General features: G+C 56.6%; 2 protein-coding genes across 4 annotated transcripts; one reads left to right on the top strand and one right to left on the bottom strand.

Annotated features, from left to right (window-relative positions):
* The first annotated feature begins 373 nt into the window (after positions 1-373).
* Positions 374-9,143, top strand: ZYX (zyxin). Of its 2 annotated transcripts, none has more exons than XM_045565178.1 (10): positions 374-531; positions 672-891; positions 1,344-1,540; positions 1,689-1,781; positions 1,899-2,423; positions 6,348-6,468; positions 6,608-6,777; positions 6,870-7,048; positions 7,908-8,028; positions 8,582-9,143. In XM_045565178.1, exons 2-10 carry the CDS (start codon positions 684-686, stop codon positions 8,684-8,686), a joined length of 1,719 nt encoding a protein of 572 aa, XP_045421134.1. In that variant the 5' UTR covers positions 374-531; positions 672-683; the 3' UTR covers positions 8,687-9,143. The 2 variants fall into 2 exon arrangements, with proteins under 2 accessions (XP_045421134.1, XP_045421135.1); XM_045565179.1 differs by having other exon boundaries at positions 409-531; positions 669-891.
* An 80-nt stretch (positions 9,144-9,223) lies between these two features.
* On the bottom strand, positions 9,224-24,655 carry EPHA1 (EPH receptor A1). 2 transcript variants are annotated; one of them, XM_045565176.1, is made up of 18 exons: positions 24,512-24,655; positions 23,463-23,530; positions 18,422-18,703; positions 17,119-17,521; positions 16,751-16,906; positions 16,134-16,478; positions 15,866-15,993; positions 15,462-15,612; positions 15,138-15,234; positions 14,862-14,920; positions 14,027-14,152; positions 13,050-13,235; positions 12,855-12,916; positions 12,544-12,750; positions 12,256-12,405; positions 11,808-12,001; positions 9,681-9,836; positions 9,224-9,599 (listed from the first exon to the last, which is right to left on the bottom strand). In XM_045565176.1, exons 1-18 carry the CDS (start codon positions 24,588-24,590, stop codon positions 9,521-9,523), a joined length of 2,928 nt encoding a protein of 975 aa, XP_045421132.1. In that variant the 5' UTR covers positions 24,591-24,655; the 3' UTR covers positions 9,224-9,520. The 2 variants fall into 2 exon arrangements, with proteins under 2 accessions (XP_045421132.1, XP_045421133.1); XM_045565177.1 differs by lacking the exon at positions 23,463-23,530 and having other exon boundaries at positions 24,512-24,598.
* Positions 24,656-26,352: the final 1,697 nt, after the last annotated feature.

The raw sequence follows: 26,352 nt of genomic DNA, 5'->3' as shown, positions 1-26,352 counted from the left end.
GCCTTAGGTAACGGCAGTCCCTGGGGTGGGGCTGGGCCGCGGCGGAGGTGCAACCGGGCTGCCTGGGTCCCTTCGGGGCGCTGGCCCGATCCCCGCCGGCTGAGCCGGGAGCAGGGACGGTGAGTCAGATCTCCGGCACCGCCAGTCGGGTGGGGGGGGGCAGGTCAGGAAATGACATCAGAGGCCTGTGCTTGGGGAGAGGTGGTCTGTGCCGGGCCGGGGCGGCGGGGGCGGCGGTGAGTGGGGCGGGGACAGAAGGACTTGGCGGAGTCTCCGGCCCGGGGCAGGACCAGGGCCCCTTCCTGGGGGAGTTTCCTGCCTGGTCCGCCCTGCCCCGCTCTCCCCGCCCCCTCTCCAGGCCGCTCCTTGTATGGTCTCGCGCCTCTCTCTCCCCGCCCCCTCCCTCCCTCCGTCCCTCTTCCGCGCGTCCCTCCCCGCCCGGCTGGAGGCTGCTCGGGACCGGGACGCACAGTCCGCGGACGCGGCGCCGAGGCGGCCACCCGAGACGCGGCGCGCACGCTCCGGCCCGCGGTGAGGCGCGGGGAGCGGCCCGGCGGCCGCCACAGGGAGGGGGCGTCGGGCGGGGCGGGGGGAGCCGAGGGGAGCCCCGGCCGCCTGGGGGGTCTCTCGGCCGACCGGCGCCGCCTAACCTGGCGACCTACCCCCAGCAGCCCGGCCAGGCCATGGCGGCCCCCCGCCCGCCTCCCGCCATCTCCGTCTCGGTCTCGGCTCCGGCTTTTTACGCCCCGCAGAAGAAGTTCGGCCCTGTGGTGGCCCCAAAGCCCAAAGTGAATCCTTTCCGGCCCGGGGACAGCGAGCCCGCCCCGGCAGCCGGGGCCCAGCGCGCACAGATGGGCCGGGTGGGCGAGATCCCCCTGCCGCCCCCGGAAGGTATGCAGCTGGGATGGGCACTGGACCCCGGCGGGCGCCGGCGTGGGGGCAGTGGTTTCGGGAATTTGGGGTGTCTGGAAAGGTTGGTTGGTGCGGAGGGGGCTGGGCGCAGCCACCCTGTCCCGAGCAGATGTTCTTACCTCATCGTGGAGCTCATGGCTGGGAGCCAGGGCTCCTGGGACAGTTCCAAGTCCCCCGCCTGGGGGTGAGAGGCGGGAATGTGGGCCGCGAATCTTCCCCTCTGTGTCCGTTTTCCGAAGTGTAACGGGAGCTGCACCACCCTCGGCGGTTCCCCTAGCCTTTCCTGAGCCGGCGCTCCCCCTCCTTTTCTTCCCCACACGCTCCGGGACGCGGGAGAGAGTTCTTGGGCCAGGGGCTAGAGCTGTAGGCCGAGGGGAGCTCGGGGGAGGAGGGGCCCTTGCTGAAGGCCCTCTCTCTCCTTCCTACCCCAGACTTTCCCTTACCTCCCCCTCCGCTCCTTGGGGATGGCGACGACGAGGGTGCTCTGGGAGGTGCCTTCCCACCCCCGCCTCCCCCGATCGAAGAACCATTCCCCCCTGTGCCTCTGGAGGAGGAGATCTTCCCTTCCCCGCCGCCTCCCCTGGAGGAGGAGGGAGGGCCTGAGGCCCCCGCACCGCTCCCACCACAGGTATGGAGGCCTGGGAGAGCCAGCTGCGCCGGGACAGCCCCTAGGAGAGGAGGGACCTTTCCTCTTACCTCTCCTGCGCCTCTGCCCTTCTGCCCTGTTTGGGGTTGGGGGAAGCCTGGGATGGGTGCTCTGACCCCTGACCCTCTAGCCCAGGGAGAAGGTGAGCAGTATTGACCTGGAGATCGACTCTCTGTCCTCACTGCTGGATGACATGACCAAGAATGATCCCTTCAAAGCCCGGGTAAGGGACCAGGAAGTAGGAAAAGCCGGGCTCAGGGCAGGAGAGGCTGGGGCTAGAACTGTGGACAGCCCTGTCCTCCTCTGACTGCACTTCTTTCCCCTCCCTTGCTCCCTGCAGGTGTCATCTGGATATGTACCCCCACCAGTGGCCACTCCATTCATTTCCAAGTCCAGTACAAAACCTGCAGCTGGGGGCACAGCGCCCCTGCCTCCTTGGAAGGCCCCTTCCAGCTCCCAGGCTGCGCCCCTGGCTCCAGCTCAGCCTCAGAGCCAGACACAGTTCCATGTGCAACCCCAGCCCCAGGCCAAGCTTCAGGTCCAACCCCAGGCCCCGCCCCAGCCTGCGTCTTTGGCTAACACCCAACCCCTAGGTCCCCCAGCCCCATCTCCAGCTCCAGCTCCAGCTCCTAAGTTTTCTCCAGCAACTCCCAAGTTTACTTCTGTGGCTTCCAAGTTCAGCCCTGGAGCCCCAGGTGGACCCGGGTCACAGCCCAGTCAAAAATTGGGGCCCCCCGAAGCTCCCTCTTCCACTGGCAAAGGCTCCCCTCAGCCCCCCAGCTTCACCTATGCTCAGCAGAGAGAGAAGCCCCGAGTGCAGGAGAAGCAGCACCCAGTGGCCCCGCCGGCTCAGAACCAAAATCAGGTAAGGGACTGCTGTGGGACAAGCTGAGGCCAGGGACTGGAGTGGGGCTGGCTCAGGAGCCAGAGAATAAGCATCCAAGGCTACCCAGGAGAGTAGGGGTGGGCGGTGGGGGTGGGTGGATAGTTTTCATCCTGCCAGTTAGGCTGGTGGGACAATGGTAGGAGAGTGCTCTTCTGGAGGAGGGGCCTGGCTGGGCGGGGCCTGACTGGGAGTGGGCAGAGCAGCACAAGCTCTGAATTAGGAGGATTTAGTGGACCTTCCCTTGTGCCTCTGCCCCAGAATGTTACAGGGGAGGGATGACATCAGCAGTCCAACCTTGGTTTTTCCCATTCTTGTGTCTTGAGTTAATCTCCCTGCTCCTCTGAGCACTTTCACCGCCTGAGGGCCATCTGGAGATAAGAGTCTCAGCCCCAGTAAACACTGGCCGAGCCAGCATCAGCTGAGTGCCAGGCTCTGTGCTCTGTGCTCCAGAGGCTGGGACACGGGAGGGAAGAGATCTCTCCAAGAAGCTCAGCCTTCAGGGGTCAGATGGACCTGGGATAGAATTCTTGGCTTGGCATCTCACAGCCATTACACCCTAGTCGAGTTAGGTGAACCTCGAGTCTCAGTTTCCCCATCTTTAAAGTAACACTATCTGCTTATACAGTGGCTGTGGAGATTAAGTGAGCTAATGCCTAGAGAGTGCTGGGTTCTGTAACTGGCACATAAATGCTAAAAATAGAAACGCTGTCATTACAAAATGGTTCTTGCCCTCTAATTTGGGATATGAGATCGGGGACCCTGGTGGTCATCTAGTCCAGCCATCCACAGAGTCCACTGACAGCGTGGCTTTCTGCATGTACTCAGACACAGTATAGGAAAAATGCCAAGTGCCAATGAGCTTTGCAAAATCTTGTGAGTTACAGGAACTCAGAACAGAGAGTGGACTTGGGGCCGGCAAGTTTGGAAAGCTTTATGGAGTTGGTGTGCCTTGAAGGGTGGGCAGAGCTGGAGAATCCAGACAGGAAAGGGAATGGCATTCAGATGTCCTGGGGAGTCCGTAATGACTTTTGAGTAGGTGCGTGGCGGGTTGGGAGGGCTGCTGAAAGCAGTGCTTCTGGAACCTTTCTGGAAAGTTTTTCCAACAGAGATGTGTATTGTAGGTAGGGAGGTCAGTGAGTTCACTCCTGGGCAGCAGCAGCATTAGTTGCAATGAAAAATAAGGCCCTGGTATGAGAGCTCTTACAAAGGAAGAGCCTCCAAGACTCAGCAACTGATAAGCAGTTGGAAGGGGAAGGGAGGAGTGAAAAAAAAAAAAGCCAGGGAGGTTTGGAGCAGAGGGTGTTGGGGGATGACTGTTGCTGACAAAATAGAGAAGTCCAGAAGGGGAAATGGTTTGGACAGGAAGAGGAGGGGTCCAGCTGTCAACATGTTGAGCAACAGGTTCCCAGAGGACTTTGTTTCAGCTGGACCCAGCCTTCAGTTAGAAATGTAGGGCCGGGTTTCAGGAAAGCCCCTAAGTAGAGGCGTGTGGCTTGCGAGTGGTGCACAGTAGGGCCCCAAAGCTGAGGAGCTTCCCAGGGAATACATAGGGGAGGGGGAAAGAGTGTGGGAGAGAGTCAGGTGGGTCCTGGAGAAGAGAGTGTGGTGGCGGGGGTTGAGGAGAATGAGGACTCAAATAAGGCCCAAGATTTGATGGTTAGGAAATCGTAGATGGCCTTGGCGTGGCGTCTGTGCCATGTGATGGGGACAGAATGTAAGGAGTGGGTGGTGAGAAACGGGGCTGCTGGTGTAGCCTGGTCTCACACGTGGGCAGGAGAAGAGGGACTGAGGGAGGGACGGTGCGAGTGTGAGAGAGAGACTGTGTGTGTGAAAGTGAGTGTGGTGTGTATATGTGTGAATGTGTGAGGCGTGTGTGTGGTGTGGTGTGAGTTACATGTGTGTAAGTATGTGTGTATGTTTGTGTGAATGTGATGTGTAAATATGTGAGAGTGTGTGAGATTGTATATGTGTGTGGGGTGTGTGTGTGTTTGTGTGAGTGTTAATGTGGGTGTGTGTGAGTGTGTGGTGTGGTGTGTGTGATTTCCAAGTTTGGGGAGAAAGCACCCTGGAGGAGGGGGAGCAGGGTGTGAGGCAGGACTGTGGTGCTGAGCCCGTGGGGGGGGAGCTTGGGGACGCCCCCTCCCCCAGAGGCATGCAGAGAGCAAGGGCAGGGTCACAGCAGCGTTTGTGTTTGCGGTGGAGAGGAAGGACAGTAAGGAGCTGGCCCTGGCTGGCTTCCACGGTCAAGGTGAAGCCATGGGCGCCAGCGAGGGGCCAGGCAGCGGGCTGGGCACAGGAGATGGATCTGGAACAGCTGCATGGGGAGGGCACCGCAGCGTCCTGAGCTCACTGCAGTGTTCAGTGAGCGCCCCACCTACTTTCTGCAGCGCGGAGGCAGAAACAGGAAGCGGGCAGCAGTGTGACCTGGGGTTGGAGATTGGGCCAGATAGCTGCGGGTGGCAGGAGGGACAGCGAGAGCCTTGCAGGAGCAGATGGCCCCAGGCCCAGCTGGGGGTTTGGTGGACAAGACCCAGGGGTGGGCTGGGGGTGAGGGGAACAAAAGTCTTTCTGGTGAGGAGGAGAGGCAGGTGGTGGTTGGACAGGGACTCAGAGGTAAAACTTAGGTCCAGGGTGTCCCGTGCAGTAGATGACTGAGATAGAGGGACGTTGAGGAGCTTGGGGTCGGAGAGTGGTTGCTGAAGCAGGGGCACTGATGCCGGCTGGCAGAGGGAACAGCAGTTGGATAGAGTGTCCTGAAGGATGAGGGTGCCCACAGGGAGGGGACGCAGACGAAGATTTCATGCTTCCCAAAATGGACCAGGCATTTAAAGTGGCACCAGACAGCAAGGGCTGGCTGAGCCTGTTTCCTCTGTCCCCACGGTGCCAGGAAGGGAACACTAAAGGAGGAACCAAGGTGATGCTTGCATTACAGGGACATGTGTCGGTTGAGGGTAAGAGATGGCAGGATCTTAAAGGAAAGTGGCTAAGAGCTGAGGGAAGGGGTGGGACTTCTGTGGATCTCTGGATGCAGAGAGGACTGGGGGGGGGCATGGTAAAAGGAGGGTGGCCCCAGGAGAAGGTAACAGGGAGGCTTGGGAGGTTCCAGGTGTTAATGGGAATGACAGCACCAGCAGGTAGAGCACTCAGTGATGGGGCCACAGACCTGGGTGGACTCTGCAGTCATAGAGGAGACCCCTGCCTCGTGTTCCTGTGGGAGTGTCTCTTGGAAATGCTGGTGCAGGTCAAATGGCCCCTCCCAGAGTTCTCAGGGTTACCCACAGCGCCCTGGCCCCCCCTCCCCGTCTCCAGCACCCAGGGTCCCCTACCTGGCAGGGGTGGGTTGGCCTAGGGAGTGGCCTTTGGACCTTGTCTGAGGCCTGCCGGGAAGGGAGCTGGGTCTCTGGGTGGGGGGCTGGGGGCTGGGGGCTGGGCCCCCGCAGACAGCTCTGGGGGTTTAACCTGTGATCCCGCCTGTGTTGTATCCTCACGCTGACAGGGGCTGCTCGGCAGCACGCGGGACGGGTAGGTGTGGGGGCCGTGTCCGAGCATGCTCTGTGGGGTTGATACGTGGCCCTGGCGTGTCCAGTGCTTAAGTGACCTGGGCTGCTGTGTGCGTGGCCTCCGTCTGCCCGGTTGTTCTGGCCTGTCTGTGACTGCTCAGGGGGGCTTGGGCAAAGCGGGTGGACATGTCTCGCTGTGTGAGATCCAGGCTGAGGTCATCCCCTTCCCTTCTGTTATTTGTGTGGTGCTGGGGCCGGGGTCGGAGCAGGGAGGGAGAAGGAGGAGCTTTAGGGGTCAAACCCGAGCATCTGGGAGCCGAGTCCCTCACCGGAGGAAGGGCAGTGAGCTGGCCTGGAAGGGCTCGTGGAGTGACTGCAGTGTGAAGGCAGTGCTGGGTTTCAGGTGCGCTCCCCTGGGGCCCCAGGGCCCCTGACTCTGAAGGAGGTGGAGGAGCTGGAGCAGCTGACCCAGCAGCTGATGCAGGACATGGAGCACCCTCAGCGGCAGAATGTGGCGGTCAACGGTGAGCCCACCCCCCACGGGGACACCTCTCCCTACCTCACTGTGGGGGCCAGGCCTGGGGTACCCCTCCCTTCTGAGCGGCTGATACCGCGTAAGCTTCCATCCATCCCTTCTGCTTATTGCTGTCATTGCCTTCCCAGAGTTCTGTGGCCAGTGCCGCCAGCCCCTGGCGCGGGGGCAGCCCGCTGTGCGCGCACTGGGGCAGCTGTTCCATATCGCCTGCTTCACCTGCCGCCAGTGCGCACAGCAGCTGCAGGGGCAGCAGTTCTACAGCCTGGAGGGGGTGCCCTACTGCGAGGGCTGCTACACTGTGAGTGGGGCCCAGTGCGGCTGGGCGGACTGGAGTGGAAGCCGGCTGGGTGGTGCCAGTTCCCTGCCAACCCCATCCTGCTGCCTTCTCAGGACACCCTGGAGAAGTGCAACACCTGCGGGCAGCCCATCACCGACCGCATGCTGAGAGCCACGGGCAAGGCCTACCACCCGCAGTGCTTCACCTGCGTGGTCTGCGCCTGCCCGCTGGAGGGCACCTCCTTCATCGTGGACCAGGCCAACCAGCCCCACTGCGTCCCTGACTACCACAAGTGAGAACCCGCCTACCCACCTTCTGGGCTGTTCCCTGGGTTGCGTGCTTGGTCTGGTCTGGTAGCGGCTACCACGCTGACCCAGCATGGCCCCAAACCCAAGGCTTGCTTTCTGGTCCCACGTCTTTCTGTAGACAACAGGGGCCAAGTCATCTGGATTTGGCTGTCCAGTGGCCTTAGGCCTGGGTAGCAGGTCCCACTACCGGCTGGTCCCACCCTAGGCCTTGCCTCACTACGGCTTATTTTGGGTGTGCGTCTGGTGTTTAGCAAAGTCTGCTGGAGTGACGTCCTTTCACACACAGGCTGGTTTCTAAAAGTTCTTTTGGAGATAAGCTGTTTGGAACACTGGTTTCTCCCCAGAGACAGTGATTACAAGGTGGCTACCTTCTCAGGCTTGCAGCAAAATCTCATGTGGCTAATGGGCTGTGGGAAGCTGTGGAATCTGACCCCCCTCCACTCCCCGACGGTGTTTGGGATATGCACTGTCAGGATTCCACCTGGGGTGTCCAGGACTTCACATCCCCCATGGGGGGTGGAGGGAGTGTTGGGGATCCCGGGATGGGAGCAGGGGGAGCCTTGGGGCATGCTTTTTATAGGAGCTGCAATGTGGACGGAGCGGGGTAAGGACCCAGTGGGAAAGGACCCCGTGACAAAAGTGTGTGTGGGGGGGTCATCGGAGAGGCAGGAAATTCCCCTTGATGGGGGCCATTGGGCCTTTCTGGTGAGCTTCCTCCACCTGGAGGTGTGGGGCAAGGAAGTCTGCCTCATTGCTGCACAACCTGTGTCCTTACCCTGTGCTCTCCCAGGGGGATGACAGTCCCCACGCTGACTCTGCCCGGCCCCTTTCTACCCCTCCCAGGCAGTACGCCCCGAAGTGCTCCGTCTGCGCTGAGCCCATCATGCCTGAGCCTGGCCGAGATGAGACTGTGCGAGTGGTCGCTCTGGACAAGAACTTCCACATGAAGTGTTACAAGTGTGAGGTCAGCCGTCCCTCGGGGCTCCTTGGGCAGGCGCCGGACAGACGGTGGTGGGAGACCCTGCTTCCTAACCAGGTGGTAGAAACCGCCAGCCTGCAGGAAATGGGGCTGATTTTGAGGGGTGGCCATGGCCACCCTGCCCAAATGCTTCCTGTCACTGCAAGAGAGGGGCTGTGGGTGTCTGTAAGGTCACTTTGAGTCATGGCTAGACCAAGAAGGGGGAGCAGCTGAAGGGAGGGCAGGGAATCGGGAGTTAGTAGGTTAGAGAGCGAGGCAGAGGGGGTGAGGCAGGATGGGAGAGGCCCCAAAGCTTTTATTGGGGTGGCAGTGGGCAGGGGAGTGGGTACCTTGGGAGCAGCTCTACCCACTGTTGGTCCTGTCCCAGGAGAGGCCCGCTGGGTGATTGGAAGTGGGTTAGGGATGGGGAGGTGGGTGTGGCTGGGAAGACAGACACCAGCTCCGGGCCATGAAGCATCTGGCCTTTCTAATTCCAAGATGCAGCTGCAGGGGTGGGGTCTTCCCTGGCCAGTGCCTCTCTCATCCCCCCTTCTTCCAGGACTGTGGGAAGCCCCTGTCGATTGAGGCTGATGACAATGGCTGCTTCCCCCTGGATGGCCACGTGCTTTGTCGGAAGTGCCACACTGCTAGAGCCCAGACCTGAGTGAGAGGACCAGCCCTCCAGATTGTGGACCACCCACACTGAGACCAACTGCCCCCCAACCCGTCCGTCCATCCACCCGCCCCAGTTATTGTTTTGATGTCCAGCCCTTCCCTCCATCCCAAACCCCACCTCAGTGTCCCAAGTGCCCTGACCCAGGGCCCCAATATGCCTAGGGATGCAGAGTCCCTGCCCTGGGCTCTAGTCCTTGCCTGCCCTTCAGGGATCACCCACCGTCCTCCAGGTGCCCACCTGAGGGGGCACCAGGTTTAGTGCTGCTGCTTTCACTGCTGCGCCCACGCCCTTGGCCGGCCCGAGCAGCCTCTGTACTCTGCTTGCTGAGGGCCCGAGATGCCCTGACCCTCTGGGAGCCTGGGCTGACCGGCCTGGACACTCCCACCTTCCCCTGTGCTGCCAGGTTGTGGCTACAGCTACAAATAAAAAACCTTGTTTTCCATAATTTATAGCAGTGACTCTTTTTGCAGTGTCTCTAGCCCTCCTGGGTGGGATGGAGGGGATAGTGGGATAAAAAGATCGGGGTAAAGGTGAAAACTCACTTCCTGTTTATTTACAAAAATATATCTGTATATGTATGTATATATATTAAGCCTTCCCGACCTCCCCCCTGCCGCTGCCTATTTACTTCTACCCCCTACACTTCCTTTTTAAAACAAACAGGCCTCCAGGGCCCAGAGGCAGGGTTCTCCCGAAGGTGGGCAGGAGCAGCACCAATAGCCTGTGTCCGAAGGTTGAGGGAAGGGGCACCGTGAGTGACCACGGGCGACCACGGCCCATCCTTGCTCCCTGAGGAGGGCTGGTGGAGCGGGGTACTGCCACTCAGTCCTTGAATCCCTGAATACTGCAAAGAATGCGCTTCTGGTGCCCGGGCAGCGTGATTCCCATCTGCGTCAGGTCCCTGTGGGCAAGGAAGGGGACTGTGAGTCCCGAGGCTGCACCCCAGCGGCCCCCCCTCGCCCAGCCGCCCCAGCGTCCTCACTCGGCAGTCAGCTCCAGCACACACTCCATGGTGTCCAGCCCTGCCGAGCGGAAGTGCAGGATGTAGCGTTTCATGCGGATGGACTCGAGCCACTCGGCGACGCTTCGATACGGGATCCCGTCTGAGCCACTCAGGCTGGGCAGGCGGAGAGTCACCCTGAGCAACAAGGGCTGTGTCAGTCCCACAAGGTGTGGGAGCTGACCAGCCTCGGCCTCTGGGCATCTGCAGCCAGCACTCACGTTGGGTGTCTGGGCACAGAATCATCCAGACTTTGTGGATTAGCCCGGCCATTGTCTGTGTACCCACCAGCGGGCCTGTTTCCTGGAGTGCTCACAGCAGCGGGCCGGCTGACAGTCTTGCTACATCGGGAGACCCAGGGAAAGTGGCAGCCCGGGAGTCCCGAGCAGGATGGACCATCAGCCAGTCTCCCACTGGAGTGGCTGGTTCTGGGCAGCTGACTGGGGCCTGGTTAAGACATGAAAGTTCCCCAACCAGGAACGGAGACCTGGGCAGTGGCGTGTGGCCCTCCCTTTTCCAGAGCGGCTGCTTGAGTTCTGGAGTGGCCTTTGCTTGCCATCTTTGACCTTGCGGTTACTCTCTCGCTCTGACACCCACAATACAATGAGTGTTCCTGTACTAGGCCGGCCAGAGCCAAAAACCATTAGCAAAGTAAATCTGCTGGGGGAAAAATATCCAACATTCCAGAAAGATTAGCACATGCAGTCTCCAGTGCACGAGGGAGTTGTGCTCCAAAAGATAGTTTCTAAGGTTGGAACTTGGAGCACATTTTCTCCCAGAAACAAGGTTATATATGGTGGTTGGATACAGAGGCCAGTACGCCAGGCTGGCTACCCGATAAAGCACTTGAAGTACAGCCTTGCCCTTCCCCCCACAGCCACAACCACCATCAGTTCATTCTCTACGTTCTGGCTGTGATGTTGGAAAAAACTCCATTCTGACCCTGTTCCTCTTGTGGACAATTTTAAAAAATTGGTTCTCTACACTCAAGATAAAGTCTAAACTCCTCAACAGTGCTGGTCCTCTTTGTGCTGATTCCTGCTGTTCCCCCAGATTCATGGCTGCTGTCCCTGGACTGGATGCTGCCGTCACCCTACGCTGCCTGTAGCCTCCCAGCTCTCAGCCTCTCCCAGGCTGGCCATGTGATCAGGGAGCCCTCCCAGGCCCTGTAAGGCTGCCCCTGCTTCCTGTACCCCAACCTGGCAGCCCAAGCCCCCTGGAGCAGGTACCAGGTCATAAGTGCAGTTTATCTCCGACGTCCAGTAAAGAGCTTGCATCAGCAGGTTCTCCAAACCCTGTTGAATGAACGACCTTTTCCTATTCCTATGGGGAACAGTATGCACCCCAAGTCCCAGACTGGGCCACAGTACGATGCAGTGGGACTAGCACGGGTGGGTCCAGGGAGGGTCCCAGGTTAGGCAGCCTGAGAAGGGAAAGGATGGGGACTCCAGCCTAAATGGAGTTAGGGAATAGGGGCCTGGCTATAATCCATTTTCTGCAAATGGGAGGAGTCTGGAGCTGACCTACTTACAGGAGGAGTCCAGGGTACGGACTGTAGTCCCACTTCATGCATTGGACTCTGTCCCGAGCTCCCTGGGCCCAGCCCTTGGTGGATGTGACTGAATGCCACTTCCATTCTTTCAGATCTGCTCTCTGAATTCCCTAGTCCTGTGGTCCCCAACCCCAGGGCTGTGAACCGGTAGGGTCCACGGCCTGTTAGGAACAGGGCTGCACAGCAGGAGGCGAGTGGCAGGCCAGCAAGAGAAGCTTCATCTGTATTTACAGCTGCTCCCCATCGCTGGCATCACCGCCTGAGCTCCGCCTCCTGTCAGATCAGCCACTGTCTCCCATCACCCCCAGATGGGACCCTCTAGTCACAGGAAAATAAGTTCAGGGCTCTGATTCTGCATTATGGTAAGTTGTATATTATTTCATTATACATTACAATGTAATAATAATAGAAATAAAATGCACAATAAATGCAGTACACTTGAGTCACCTTGAAAACCATCCCCTCCCACCCTGTGGAAAAATTATCTTCCATGAATCCAGTCCCTGGTGCCAAAAAGGTTAGGGACCACTGCCCTAGTCCTTCTCTGGCATGGTTACCTGGGGTCGAAGTTGGCGATAGTCCGCAGGGAGTGCGGGTTGGCAAGCAATTGCTCCAGATGTGCCTGCAGCTTGCGGAAGTGGGGCCTGCGGGCGCGGTCATACGCCCAGCAGTTCTTCATGAGCTCGTACAGAGGGGCAGGGCAGTCCACGGGAGGGGGCAGCCGGTACCCATCCTCAATGCTCTTCATGACCTGCAGGGGGGCAGGGAGGATGCCCACAAGAAACCTACGTTCACAAGATCACTGCAGGGAGCCTCTAAGGAATCTGCCCACGGTGGGAGGATAGAGAGGGAAGGGTGTGAGGTGAAGGGACCAGAGGAGACGGGGCTGTAGGAAAACTGGGCAGTGAAGACATAAGGTTTTGCAGGAAAGGCCACGGGAGGACTTTGGGAGGAGATGCAAGCTGTGAATTAGGGATGACATGGCAGGGAATAGTCCAGGCTCACCTCCTGATTGCTCATCTCCCCATAAGGCTTGTCCCCAAAGCTCAGCACCTCCCACATCACAATCCCGAAGCTCCACACATCGCTGGCCGTGGTGAAGATGCGATGGGCAATGGCTTCAGGTGCTGTCCAGCGGATGGGGATCTTTCCTCCCTAAGGAGGCACGTGGCACGGGGACAGAAGGTTATGGTGCCCATGTGAGTATGGGTCCGTGTGCTTGTACACATATGACTACGAAATGGCATGTAACCGTGCATGTGAGTGGGTGCACGGCATGTGCGGGGCTCTAACCTGGGTTTCGTAGGTGCCATCAAAGTCATCCAGGAGGCGGGTCAGGCCAAAGTCAGACACCTTGCAGCACAGGTTCTGACTCACCAAGATGTTCCTGGCGGCCAGGTCCCGGTGGACATAGTTGTGGTCACTGAGGTAGTTCATGCCAGACGCTATGCCCTGCAGCATGGCCACCAGCTGCCCGGGGACCAGCTGGTCCTCCCGCTCCTGCAGCAGGGTGAATGGGTGAATCAGGGGAGGGGCAGGGCCTGCCCCCCAATGCCCAGGGCTGCATGGCACCCCCTTCCCCACTGGCCCTCTGCCCTCCTCACCCTCAGGAAGGCATCCAGGGCTCCGTGCTCCATAAACTCTGTGATGATCATGATGGGCTTCCCTGAGACACAGAGCACGAGTCATCACGCCCAGACCAGGCTTCCTGCCCTGGCAGCCCATCCTCCCTCCACTTCAGTGGTCTCACCCCTCCTCCCCACCCCATCCCCTGTGCCCAGGGAGACCACTCCTCATACTCTTTGTGACAACGCCTTCCAGATGCAGAATGTGCGGGTGGTTGAACTGGCCCATTATGGTCGTCTCTCGAAAGAAGTTCCACCACTGGCCATCTGGGGATGTGTCTTTCAAGGTCTTAATGGCCACAGGCTTGCAGTCCTGGCCGGGGAGCCTCAGGGTCCCTCGATACACTTCCCCAAACTCTCCTGGGTGGAAGGAAAACAGGGGCATGGCCCAGCGCACTGCCATGCTCCCCCAGAGTCCACCCTTTTCCTCTCTGGAGGATCAGAAGTGTGGGGTGAGCTTCCTGGGGAAGGACACAGTGTGGAACCGGAGTGAAACTTCGTCACCTGTTCACCTCTGTCTTCCAGTGTGAGCACAGTTCCTGGCTTGCAGCAGGTGCTCGATAAACTCTGGGTGAATGAGCCCTGAGCGAGACTGGGGTGTGTCCATGAAGGGCAGGCCGGTCCAGGGCTAGTGCCCAGGTGACTGGGGAAGCTGACCATTGCCACCTCTCTTCCGCAAGCTCCTCTGGTCTCGGCTCAGCCAGTTTGGCTGTACGATTGGCAAGGACAGGGCCATGTTTTGTTCTCTGCTCAGGTCCATTTCCTCTGATGACTCAAGGGATCAAGGCAGCCCAAGGACACCGGGCCCCTGATGGGTGGCATGTGGGCTGGGGAGGCTCTGAATCGCTCCCACACTCGGGAGCCACTGGAGAACAGCCTGGGCCTCGGCCAGCAGCACCTCTACGGATGAGGCCGAGGTGCTCAGCATGAGGAGGCAGGGGCTGCTCCAGGGCACCCGAGGAGGGGTTTTTAACATGAACACAGCAGTTTGAGGAGGACACACGGCAAAGCAGAGAGTGAACTCATCTGGAAACTCTTGGGCCAGAGGAGAGGCCGGCAGGGCTCCCCAGGGAAGGGCCGGAAGGAAGGGGCCTACTGGCGGCTCTGTGCAGCCACACACAGGGCCGGCTGCTGTGCGTGGCAGGGCTCACCTTCCCCTATGACAGTGTCCACCATCAGCCAGGCTGGGTCGAGCTCCTGCGTGAAGTCCAGGGCTCCCTGGGCAGGGTCCTCATATGCCTGGAGGTCCACGTAGGGCTTCAGCCACAGCTTGTCCTCTGTGGGGGAGGGGGGGTTCAGCCACAGAAGCACCAGGAGTGCTGGGGGGAGGCGAGGAGGAAGGGGCCGGCAGCACACCCGCCTCTTCTCCACACTTCCCTGTTCCCCGAGTGACTCCTGTGTGGGCTGAAGTGGGAGAGAGTCTCTGTCCTTGGCAGCGAAGCCGTCTTCTTCCTGTCTACGCTCCAAGATCCTCTGTCCTCGCTCCCCAAGGCCAGAGCAGTGGGCCAGAACCCACACCCGAAGGGCAGATCCTCCCGGCCTCCACCCCTGCCCTTCCTCCCAACCCATCCCCAGGCCCTACCCGTCAGTCACGCCTCCTTCACGTTCCCAGACTCACTCCCCTTCTGTGGGGCACCTAATGAGGTGACAGCAGGAAGACCACATGCCTTGGAGGACCTTAGTCCCCCTCCTGCTCAGCCCAGGGGATGGGGAAGGCTGCCCAGAGCTCAGGGTGAGGGGACAGAAGCACCAACAGCTAAGAGATAATTGCCTCAGAGCCACTGGGGGCTATTAGCACAAAGTTAATTAACCAAAGTTAATCAGGTAGCAAAACACAGGAGCCCTAGGGACAATAAACCCCATTTGCACCCCCAGAGTTGGCCTAGCAAGTGTGGATCCCTTGGATCCTTCCCAGTGGCAGCCCCCAACACACACACGTACACGCACATGCATGCACAGACACACAGAAAGGTGCTCACGGCTCACCCCTATCCATGTCAGTGGTGCGATCGCGCTGCCTCTGCTGCCGCTGCTGCTGCGCTTTCCTGTGGGGTTGGGGACCAGCTTCTTCAGGGTCTCAGGACCACCTCAGGGGCCCCCTGGGCTCCGGCTGAGTTTCCCCCAGAGACAACAGGGGCCGACAGTGCAGGATGGGTGTGGGGACACCCCTGAGCTTTGGCACCAGGGCGTGGTAAGGTCGTTGGGGCTACAGTCAGGGGTAAAGGGACCCAGAGTGGCGGGTGGGAGGGGCAGAGCCAGCACCTTGAACGAAAGACGAGGATCCCGAGCAGCAGAGCTACTCCGAGCAGCAGCCCAAAGATGATGGCCACAATCTCTCCTCCCGTCAGGCCCCTGGAAACTGCAGGCACAGGGGGTGAGGAAGTCTGGGGGGCACAGTCCATGGTGATGGGGGTAAAGGGCAGGTCCCTAGGTACACCCAGGGTCAGGTCTCTCTCACGTGTCGGGCACATGTCTGCCCCTTATACCAGGGACAGGTATGCATGCATGTGTGCAGAGGAAGAGGAAGGCTCACTGAGTGGGACCACAGGTGCATGTGTGTTTGGGGCAGAACACGAGATACCCCACCTGGCGGGCTGGTCCGAAACTCATGGTCGGGGGAGAAAGGGCCAGGGCCCAGCGGGGTCAGCATTCGGACTCTGACGATGTACTTGGTGTCTGGCTGCAGTTCTGTCAGCAAAACCCGGGGTTCTACAACCATCTGGTGCCGTTCTTCGTCCTGTGGGTGGGACTAGCATTACCTGGGCCCTACTGAGCCAGGTGCGGATGGATGTGACGGACGCTAGTGGGAGCACATGGGGAGGGGCTCACTGGCAGAATGGTGAGGACAGGGTCCTTCGCGGACTTTTGTCCTAAGAAAGCCACAGTTTACTTTGGGTAGGTTCCCCTCACCCGGCACCCCAGGCTGAGAATGTGGGTGGAGTGTGCCCAGGCACGGACACCGGAGACTGTCCCCCCAGTGGCAGCCGGACCTGGTTCAGCACGTGCAGCTCGTAGCTCAGGTTTCCCCCGGGACTGCGCGGCCGGGACCCTGCCCAGGCCAGCTCCAGCTGCCTCGGTTCTTTCTTCACCAGCCTCAGAGACAAGCCTGACAGTGACTCTGTCCAGAGGGATGAAGTCGGATTTGGAGGGAAATAGGAAATAATGTAAGTAGGTTTTCAACTGCTCCCTGCCCATCAATGTGCCCCTGTGGTCCTAAGCCCACTCCTCCGGCCCGGCCCGGCCCGCCGCGTCCCTCACCTGCGTGCCCCATGCCAATGCTGAGGGAGGCACTGGCGTGGCTGGAGCTGCCCAGCCCAGACACTCCATTTAGGGCTTCGACCTTGAAGGTGTAGTTGGCATAGGGCTCCAGGCCTTCGACTCGCACAGCAAGGGTGGTGAGCCCCCTGGCCCCCGGAGAGAAGTGCACACCCCCGCCACAGGGCTGGCAGGGCCCCCCGTCCTGCGCTGTGCCCCGACACTGGGAACACTCCACGCTGTATCTCACATCCTGGCGTCCCCCCATATCTGCTGGGGGCCCCCAACTCAAGGAGAGCTGAGTCCCCGATGCAGAGAAGCTCAGGTTTCGGGGCGCTGAGGGGGGACCTGTGGGAGAGGAGGAGCCGTCAGTAGGGGCCAGCCTGGCTGTCACCTGGGCTGCAGACTCCACCTCCACCCAGCACCCAGGTCCCTGTGGGGAGATTTGATTCCCTCTGAGGAGAGCGTAGCTTCTTCTAGGGAGGGCAGGGGCTGAAAGTGCCTGACACCCTGGACTATCTCTAGTGTCTGATAAGCTCTGGCACATCCTGACCCGGACAAGGGCTCAGCAAAGGGCCATTACCTCCCCCCAGATGGCCAGCCCTGCCCCCCAGACTCACGTGTGCATGCCACATGGGGGCCCTCCCCAGGGGCTCTGGAATGGCCGCTCTCGCAGGTACAGATGGTGGTCCCCTCCGACTCGGCGGTGCTGTGCTGGGGGCACTTCAGACAATGAGGTGAGTCCATGTTGATCCGGTAGGAGCCACTGGGGCAGGCTGGAGAGAACGCAGCAGAGCCGTGGCTTTCTCATGTTTTTACAGGCAGAACCACCACCTTCATCCCAATCCCTGTCCTGAAAACACCCCTGCATGCTCTGGGGCACTCGGGTTAAAAGCAGCTGAGAGGGAGCATTTGCCTCCTTTCCTGCCGGGGCACCCCAGAGACTCTCCCAGACAGGCCCTTGGGTTCTCTCCACCTCCGCCCTTACCAACACATCCCTTGCCGTCGCTGCCTTCCTCGTAGCCAGGCTCACACTGGCACCGTCCCACTGGCACCAGCCATTCTCCGTCGGGGCTGCAGTGCATGCGGGGTGCACGCGAGGGCCCGGGGCTGGTCTGTGCATGGGGCAAGCAGGTCCCTGCCACTTCCACCAACCCAGCTGGTCCGGGGAGAGTGTCAGGGAAGTGGGCCAAGCCGTGCAGGGCCTCAGGGCAGCGCTGATAGAAGACCCGGACGGACACCAGGGCCACACAGGCACCCGGGTTGTGGAAAGCGAGGTAGAGGCCACGGCGGGTCAGGCGGCCCAGGGAGCAGCGCTCCACATTCAGCTTCACGGAGCCGGAGGCAAGGTCTCGAATGGTGAAGCTCTGGTCTGCAGCCACCGTGGTGACCTGGGAAGGTCGGGGGGGAGGGAGGAGCATTGGCAACTGCTTCTTTCCCACACCACAGAAACGATTCTCCCTGTTTGCTTAATACTTCACAATCTGCACAACCATGAACGAAGAGCTCATTATGTGTGAGGTGCTGCATTTTATGTGCACGATGCTATTTAGCTCATGTAGCTTATCGTCTCTCCTTAACAGATGAGGAAACTAAAGCTAAGAGAAGTTGCATGATGAGGCCAGAACTGGAAACCAGGCTGTGGGGCTCTACGGTCCATAAAATTTCCACTACTCAGAGGTGTTCCCAACTCCAGTGCCAATGAGGCGATCGGTAACAGAGTGTGTCATAATTAATTTATTGCTAATAAACTTTACAACATTTTCTCTTTCGAAAGAAACGAGAGCACATCCTATTGTAAAATGCTCCTTACTCTTTTGCACTGCAGTATGTTTTCCTGAGTAGGAAAGAAGGGATGGTATTAGACAGCACTAGCCTGCAGGGAACTGTCTGACCACACGACTCCAGCTGTGCCCACAGGGCTGTGCCGCACGTGAAAGTCACAGGACTGATAGAAAGTCTCGATACCTCTGCACCACGCTCCCCTCTTCCACCATGGCATCCTGTTACCTCAATGGACGCTTCTAAAACATTCTAAACTAAATAAGGCTGGCCCTATTATTGTCACTATTTTATGACAAGGAAACAAAAGCTAGAGAGGTTAAATGATACCCCCAAAGTCAAGGCACAGCAGAAAAGGTACTCAAATCCAGCTCTTCTGATGACTGGTGCCACATTCTTTTTCTGGTCCTACACCTGCACTCTTTTCCTGTCTCTGCCACCTTCTCTCTTTTTCCTTGGATGAGTGGGGTGAGCACCAGGACTGAGACAACAAAGGTGGGCAGCAGTACCTTCTGGAACAAGGGCCGTCGGAGCTGAATGCCCACATCCTGGTCACTCTCCATGTACAGAAGGTTGAAGGTCTCCTTGCAGCCCAGAGGCCCGGCTCCCCCAGGGAAACTCTTACAGTCCCTCACGGTGAACTGCAGCTCCACGTGGACACGAGAAGCCTCCTCCCCCCGGTAGATCCAATTGGAGCGAAGCCAATGGTCGGTGTCTCCGCCTCCTTGCACTGGGCAGTCCTGGTACATGTACAGGGGTGTCCCATTCAGCATCTGCTGCACCTCACTCCACTGTGAAAAGAGAATCAGAATCAGGTGTCAGATCATCCCCTGCTCCCCAAACCCTTGTTTTTTACGATTGATGGAGAGGAAGCTGGTGTCACACCCTGCCAGTTCATGCTACTTGTCCTGCCTCTCCCCACCCCTCAGCTCCAGGGTAGTACGTTAAATGTTTAGGGTCGGTAATTTGTTTGGATATAGGATGGGCAAGACAATAGTCCCTTAACATCTCTAGTCAGTCCTGGTCCCTGATTAGCCTAGTCCAACTACAAGAGCATGAGCACTAATTTTTAGGTCTTTCATCAGAAGAGCTCTCAGTTATCCCAAAAGCAAAGCTCAGTGACAAAACCCTTCTGCCTGTTTGTTCAGAGAAGAGACTTATTTTTGAAAAGCCCCTAAGCTTTTGGAGGGCAATGACAAGCATAGAACTCTCTGTACAGGGGAATCTCACCTTCTCCAATATTCCTTCCAGGTATAGCCATTATCAAAATCAGCAATTGACAAAGAGTTGGCTGGACTTCTAGACATCACCTAGCCCGCCCCCCCAACTTCTTCTACATTAAAAGAATTTTTAAACTTTGTAATAATAATGGCTAGCACTAATATAGTGCTTATCAGGGGCCAGTCACTGTTATGAGCACTTGCCATGAGGAAACTGAGGCACAGTGAGGTTGAGTGACCTGCGGGGACGTGAGCCAGGGACTAGGCTCCAGAGTTCACGCTCTTAATCATTATGCCTCTGTGTGTTTATTGTAAAATGTCAAAGAGTAGAGACTCACATCAAATAAAAAGTTTAATCCCCTCCATCCTTCCACCCTCATTCCCCGAGGCAACTACTCTTAACAATTTGGAGTAAAACTTCCCGTGTCTCTAGAGAAATGTTTGAATGTTTCTGTGTTTTAAGATAAATGAGATCATACAAGTGTTATTTTATAATCTACTTTCTGTTTTCACAAATAATAAGTCTCTGAAAGATGTCCACATGAATACATAGAGATCTAACTCTTTTTAGCAATCCATAAATAAAACTCCATTGTACAGATGTACCATTATTTATTTAATCATTCACCCATTGTTGCACATTTAGGTGGCTTCTAGGGCTTTTTTTTTTAAGAAAACATGTACAGATTATTACAAGATTTCTGTAGAACTGCGGTATCTAAGGTAGACATACTAAAAATCTTATAAGAAACTGCCAAATTGTCTTCCAAAAAGGCTTTATCAATTTACACTTTCACCACCAATGGGAGAGGGCTCATTTTCTCAAAACCTCTTCAACACTGGATATTATCTTTTTACTTTTGCCAATCCTATAGTCAAAACACGGCTTCTTATCATTTTAATTTACATTTCTTTGTGGAAGACCTTGTGTGTTTCTCCTTTGTTCCTTGGCTATTTGCTATTTTTATGTAATTATCTGTTCATAACCTTTGCCTGATATTCTATTATCTTTTGATTACTTATTTGGATGAGACTTTCCCCCCCACATGTTATAGACCCTAATCATTTGCTTGAAACATATATTTCAAATATTTTCTCCCTGTCTGCCATGCCACTTAACTTTGCTGATGGTGTCTTTGGAGTGGACATACATTGTACCTTTTTACATAATAACATTTATAGTCTTTCCCTTTATGATTTCTGGGATGTGTAGTTTGCTTGGGAAGCTTTTACATCCCAAGATTATAAAGATCTATATTTTCCCCCAAATTTTTGCAGGTTTGGTTTTTAGGTTGGATTTTAATCTCCCTAGAATTTATTTTTTGTGTGTATATAATGTGAAGTGGAGATATGTCTTTATCTTTTTAAAAAATATGAATATCCATTTGTCAATTTATTGACTAGTCAGTACTTTCCACACGGATTTGTAATTCCAATGCTAAAACATACTCAGATCTCACATACGTGGGCTTGTTTTTGGATTCTCTGTTCTGTTCCATTGCCCTGAGTAATCTTGTGCAATGCCCCATGATTTATAGTTGATGTTCTAATATTTACTGGTCAGACAAGTCTCCCCTTTCATTCTTCTTCTTCAAAAAATATCTTCAATCATTCTTAAGTATTTTCTTTGACAGATAAATTTAAGAAAACAGTTCTCAAATCCTATTAAATATTTCATTGATATTTTGGTTGCAACCACATAATTTAATAGAAAAGAGACTGAGGCTCTTAGAAGATTTACTTTCCCCAGGTTTTTACTCCACTATAATGCAGGCTCTCATACCTACTCTCAGCTCTAGCAAAAGGGATGAAAAAGCACCCTTAATTAAGAATTTGGGGTAGAGTGGGGAAGAAATGTATGCTGCTTCCAAGCATATTTCTGTATTGTTAGGGAGTTCAAAGGTCGGGCAAGGGGTGTCAGAAAGGCCAGGAAGCTAGAATGAAAAAGGCACCTAGAGTCTGGTCTGAAGAGGGAGCAGTGCTGGGGAAGCCGACAGGGAGGTCTGGGGCGGGGCAGGTGGACAGGCTGGTGGGTGGTTAATGTGCCGATCATTAGCCAGACTGCCGCTGCTGCAGCTGGAGCCAGGAGAAGCAGATGTTCCCAGCTGTAACTTGCCTCTCCCAGTTCCAGCAGTGACAGATGGGGGACAACCAGCTGTCCAGCATCAGCAATAAGGATCCCTTCCCTTATCACTCAGGCACTGCTGGCTGCTACATGGGTGTGTTCTGGGGAGCCTGAACCCGAACGTGTGCATGCGCATGTGCGTTCTAAAAAGATGGGGAGGAGAGGCCACAAGGTAGATGATGGGAGTGTGTGACTGCTGGCGGTCCTCTTGTCCTCCTAGTGTGCAAGGCTATTTTGCCTGAGCTGAGAAAGAGGCCTTGCTTGCACTCCAGCCCAATTAGGGAAGAGTTATGTGGCTGGAGGTGGCAAGGGCGCCATGAAGGCCCCTGGGAGCCAGCAGATGGATCTGCAGCCAGCGTTGTGGGTTGATTAGCTGGTTTATGAGATAAGGCACCTATTAGGGCTGGCCTAATCCAGGATTTTCAAACAGCCCCTCCTGGAGGATACATTATGGTTTAGTCTATTAACTCTAATTACAGGCCACTCCGTGGGAGAGCAGGGGATGGAGCCAGGACCCTAGGACCCAGAGGGAAAGAAAGCAGAGGCTGGATTGAAATCCCAAGTACTGCAGTGAAAAAGGAAACACTAAGAGAAGGGGGTCCAGGACCAGAGTCCTGGAGGCTCCAGCAACTGAGGCAGCCTCCTGTGGTTCTGAGTGGCTCTGCTGAGTGGCAGAAAGGATGCTGTGATATTGTAAAATGTACCTTTGGTCTTAGCCCTCATTTCCTGGCAAACAACTCGTAAAACACTGGGAATCTCCCAGTGATGTCTCTTTTTTTATGCTAATAATCTGACTGCAGGCAGGGGGCTCCAGGACCTAGGAGGGCTGGTTGCCAGGGGAACCAACCTAGAGATTGGAGGGCTGGGACTTTCAGCCCCACTCCCAACCGCTGAAGGTTAAGCTGATCGCCAATGGCCAGTGATTTAATCAATCATGCCCCTGTGATGAAGCCTCCATAAAAACCCAAAGGACAGGGTTCAGAGAGCTTCCGGATAGCTGCACAGGAGGAGGTTCCTGGAGGGCGGCACATCCCTGCTGCACACCTTGCCCCATGCATCTCCACCATCTGGCTGTTCATCTGTATCCTTTGTAATATCCTCTACAGTAAACCAGGAAATGTAAGTTCTGTGAGCTGTCCCTGAGGAGGGGGTCATGGAGACCCCAGTTTAAATCTGATTGAACAGAAGTATAGGTGACAACCTATTACTCTCAATTGGTGTCTGAAGTGGGGGACAGTCTTGTGGGGCTGAGCCCTCAACCTGAGGCTATGTATAGGTAAACAGTGTCAGAGTCGAATAAAATTAGAGGTGTCCACTGAAGAATCCACCAGAGAATTGATTGCTGGTGAGGAGAAATCACTACACACATTTTGGTGACCAGAGGTCACAGAAGTGATTTGTGTTGTGACAATATAGCAGGAAAGAAATTGAGTTTGTTTTTTCCTGTATCACCAAGAGGTGCTCTCTGGACTTCAAGTCTGAATATGCTCTCTGAAAGTCACCCCACAACCTACCTCTGTTCACTGAGTCTTAGCAACATGCAAGGAGGGAAGGGCCTTGGAGCAAGCTCTTACTTACACCCTGAAACAGCTGGAGTGCATAGTGTGTCCAGAGCCTGCCTAGGGAGGAATGGACAACGTGCCAGGGGCTCAGAGACCCCTACAGTAGTAGCTTTTAACTTTAGGGGAGTCAAAGACCCTTTGAAAAATCTGATGAAAGCTTTGGCTTGCCTCTCCAGAAAAAAATGTCCGTATACAGATACAGAATTTAAAATACACTATTGTGGAGTTCCCTGACCCCCTGAAAACTACCCATGCCACCCCATTGGGATGAATGGATCTCTGATTGAGGATGCTTTTCTCATGTTTCTGTCCCTCCCCAAGCAAAGCAGTGGCCTCAACTTCATCCAGCCCCAGCATGGTTCATCCTCTCCCTGGGGTATATGGGCTTATGATCCCCTCATTGGTATTCACGATATTCACACGTGTGCAGCTTGGGGTGAAGTCCGAAGTCTGATGTGTGGCACCCCGCTCCCCCCCATAACCCATTCAGGAGTCTCTGACTCAGCCTCCCCTCCCCCTCCCAGAGGAGACACTTCCAGTTTTTCCTGCTCTTTTCTCTGTTCCTCCACCCACCTCTCCGCCCCATTTCCCACTGGCCTTCAGCCTGGAGGATTCCTAGCACCTTCCCTCCCCTGACACTTACCCCATCCTCTGGGGGATCCAGCAACCAGCCCAGCTCTCCCTGTGCGGTGCTTGTGTCCATCAGAGTTACTGAGGTGGGAGAGAAGGAGCCTGTCACCTCTGGGGGAGGAGGTGCCCACGCAACACACATTCCTAATTCTGGGGGCCCAGCCCCAGGCCACAACATCCTGTTCCTAACAGCTGTGACTTCCTGGGGTTTAGGGAAGGACAAGGGCCCAGGAAGGAGGAGAGAAGAGCTCCAGGGCTTACACTGTCTTCTTTCTGAGTGGCAGGGAGGGAGGCAGAGTGGGGCAAGGGTTGGAGTGCTGGGTCTTTGGCCAAAGTCAAGGCAGGAAGCAGGAGGAAGAGCAGCTCCACCTGACTTGCAGTTAAGGGGGCTTCGGGCTGGTGCGCCTGGGTTACCCACCGGCAGCAGGACCGGAAGGGGTGGAGGGCAGGAGGAGCTCACCCCTGCAGTCACGAGTGGGTAGGGGTGGCTAGGGGACCTCGGAAGGGGGTTCCCGGGTGGGGAGGGTCAATCCCACGGCCAGAGGGCTGCTCGGGCCAGTGACTGGGGCCGTGGAGGGGGATACACGGCACAGCGACGAGCCTGGATAATGGGGGAGCGGGGCTGGAGGGGGTGTGCAAGCTGTAGGCCAGTCCTAAGCCCTCCCCCAGAGGCAGGTCCCTGGCCCTGGCCTAGGTTGGCAGGAAACGACGTCCCACCTTCGACTTCTGAGGGCTCAGATCTCCGGGGTGGGCACCTGAGGCTGGGGCTGCGTGGGAATGAAGGGTCCCAGCAAGGCTGGGGTGCGGGTGCAGAAGCTGCCTCCCGGTAGTGGTCAGGCGCTCCCTCCCCACCCCCGGGCGCCAACTGCTGGCCAGCAAGGGTGGGGGTGACTGACCCGGGAGAGCAGTGGTTTGGGGTTAAAGATCAAAGATGGGCCTGGCCAGTCTACAGCCGGCGGCCAGGCAAAAGAAGGGAGCGGGGCAGGGGCGCGGGGGGGAGGGCCTGCTCAGGAATGCCGGCTCCCGCAGGAGGTGCCGGCCGGCGGGGGCGGGGGTCCGTACCTTCCTTGGCGCGCGCCCCCGGGGGCCGCGGGGCGCAGAGCAGCAGCAGCCCGAGCCCCAGGGGCCAGCGCCGCTCCATGGCGCGGGGCCCGGACTTGGGACCGCGGCGGGGACGGCTGGGCCAGGTCGCGAGGGACTGGGTGGGCCGGGCGGGGGCGGGGGGCGGGGCCGGAGGCGGGGGCGGAGTCCCGGGCTCACCTGGTTCACCTTCTTAAAGGGACAGGAGGGCGGGAAGGAAACTTGTTATACAGGTGATAAACTTCAAAAACCGGAGGCGTCTTGACCCAACCGAGACTGTGGGCGCCGCCTAGTGGGGTGGGACTAGGAATTACCAACCCTGTCCCAATTCTAATCCTAAACCCAACTCGGTCTTGATCCAGGCTCTAACCTAATGAATTTTACTTCTGACTTGAACTACACCCTTATCTTCCTCCCTCTCCCTTTCTGCAGGCCCTGGAGCTGTAATAGACACCGGGAAAGGCAGGGGTAAGAGACACATCTTCACCCTCTAGTAGGGGAGGCTTCGATGACCGATGACCACAATGCGAGGCGGGGTACAGCCCTAGGTGAAGCCCCTGGGAGGTTAGAAGAGGAAGCAAGCCCAGCCAGCGGGGCGTTAGGTGAGTCTTCAGGGGGAAGGCAGTGTGACCTAGGTTTTCAGTGGCAGAGATTGGGAAAGGCATGAGCAAGAGCCCGAAGGCTGGGAGCCTCAAGGTGTGCTCAGGGAGTGGTGAATGGACCAGTTTGACTACTGGGGCGCAGGATTTGTCTTGGGAGCCAGGGCAGAAAGGCCGGTGTGGGCCAAAACAGGGAAGGTCTTGGTAAACATGCGAAGGAGTTTGAACCTTGCCATGCCCTTACAGAGCTGACATGAGGCATTGGGGAAGGTTCCTTGTATGGGTGGCAGAGAAAGATATAACCCTATCTAGTGGAATCGAGCCACCGTCTTGGAGACTGCCTGACATTCTATTTAATACATGTTGATTTAGTTTCTACTATGTATACATTAAGCTCTGAAAGCACCAAAGAAGAGTAAAACAGTTCCTGCCCTATAAAAGCTATTCATCTGAGGAGTCTTGGGGGCCAGGACGTGAAGAAGCACACAGATGATTAACCTGGTGGGCAGGAGTGGACCCGAGCCGAGGTGCACACAGGGGCCACTGTGTGTGGGGGGGAGTAATGCGTTTACTGAAGCATGGGCCTTAGCTTTCACTCCTGGCCCCTTTCCTACACCACTCCCTGACTCCACCCCATCTGGGTGAACATTCATATTAGTTTTTCTATCATTTAAATTGTTGCATGTTTCTGTCACTGTAAGAAATAGAGGTGGTGAGTTATAGGTGCTTCCTTTATTTTCAAAAATTAATGCTTCTCAGATTTTCCTGTTTCTTATGCAGATAGGTATGAGACAAATATGGCCCATAATTTCTTGGCACAGATTATCCTTATTGACATAACCATGTACGCTGGTTAGAAAATTCATGTTGAGAAACAACATGAATGGGAAAATACAACCCTCCCTTCAACCTTCCAATTTCTGTCCCCCAAGGGAACCGCCATCAGCTGTTTCTTGTGATTCCTCCCAGGGTTGTACTGCCCTGTGTACACACCATCACTCACCATTCCCTCCCTCTCTCCCTCTACTCCCCCGTACACAAATGCTTTTAAAATACGTTTACAGAAGGGGCCATGCTGTACACATTGCTCTGCACCGGGGCCCTCTTTGCTAATGTTCAGGACTTTGGGAAGGAGGAAGAGGCTCCTGCTGGCTCACTGGGGTCAGAGCTGTGTGATTTCAGCAGGGAGGAATGGGCGAAGGGTACAAAGCCAACAGAAGGGGG

This window comes from Lemur catta, chromosome 11 (genome assembly GCF_020740605.2).
Source record: "Lemur catta isolate mLemCat1 chromosome 11, mLemCat1.pri, whole genome shotgun sequence".
NCBI classification, from domain to species: Eukaryota; Metazoa; Chordata; class Mammalia; order Primates; family Lemuridae; genus Lemur; species Lemur catta.
The sequence above is the reverse complement of the archived record's forward strand: the minus strand, read 5'-3'. Positions and strand labels throughout refer to the sequence as shown.

Bases quoted from the DNA above. Each gene is read 5' to 3' on its own strand.
- EPHA1 (XM_045565176.1), bottom strand. From the start codon at position 24,590: ATGGAGCGGCGCTGGCCCCTGGGGCTCGGGCTGCTGCTGCTCTGCGCC. The intron at 16,479-16,750 runs GTGAGTCTGGGG...CCTCTCCCACAG, and splicing joins CCCCCATGTGGCATGCACAC to GTCCCCCCTCAGCGCCCCGA. The intron at 12,406-12,543 runs GTTAGAGCCCCG...GTGCCTCCTTAG, and splicing joins ATGGCACCTACGAAACCCAG to GGAGGAAAGATCCCCATCCG.
- ZYX (XM_045565178.1), top strand. From the start codon at position 684: ATGGCGGCCCCCCGCCCGCCTCCCGCCATCTCCGTCTCGGTCTCGGCT. The intron at 1,541-1,688 runs GTATGGAGGCCT...CTGACCCTCTAG, and splicing joins CCGCACCGCTCCCACCACAG to CCCAGGGAGAAGGTGAGCAG. The intron at 8,029-8,581 runs GTCAGCCGTCCC...CCCTTCTTCCAG, and splicing joins TGAAGTGTTACAAGTGTGAG to GACTGTGGGAAGCCCCTGTC.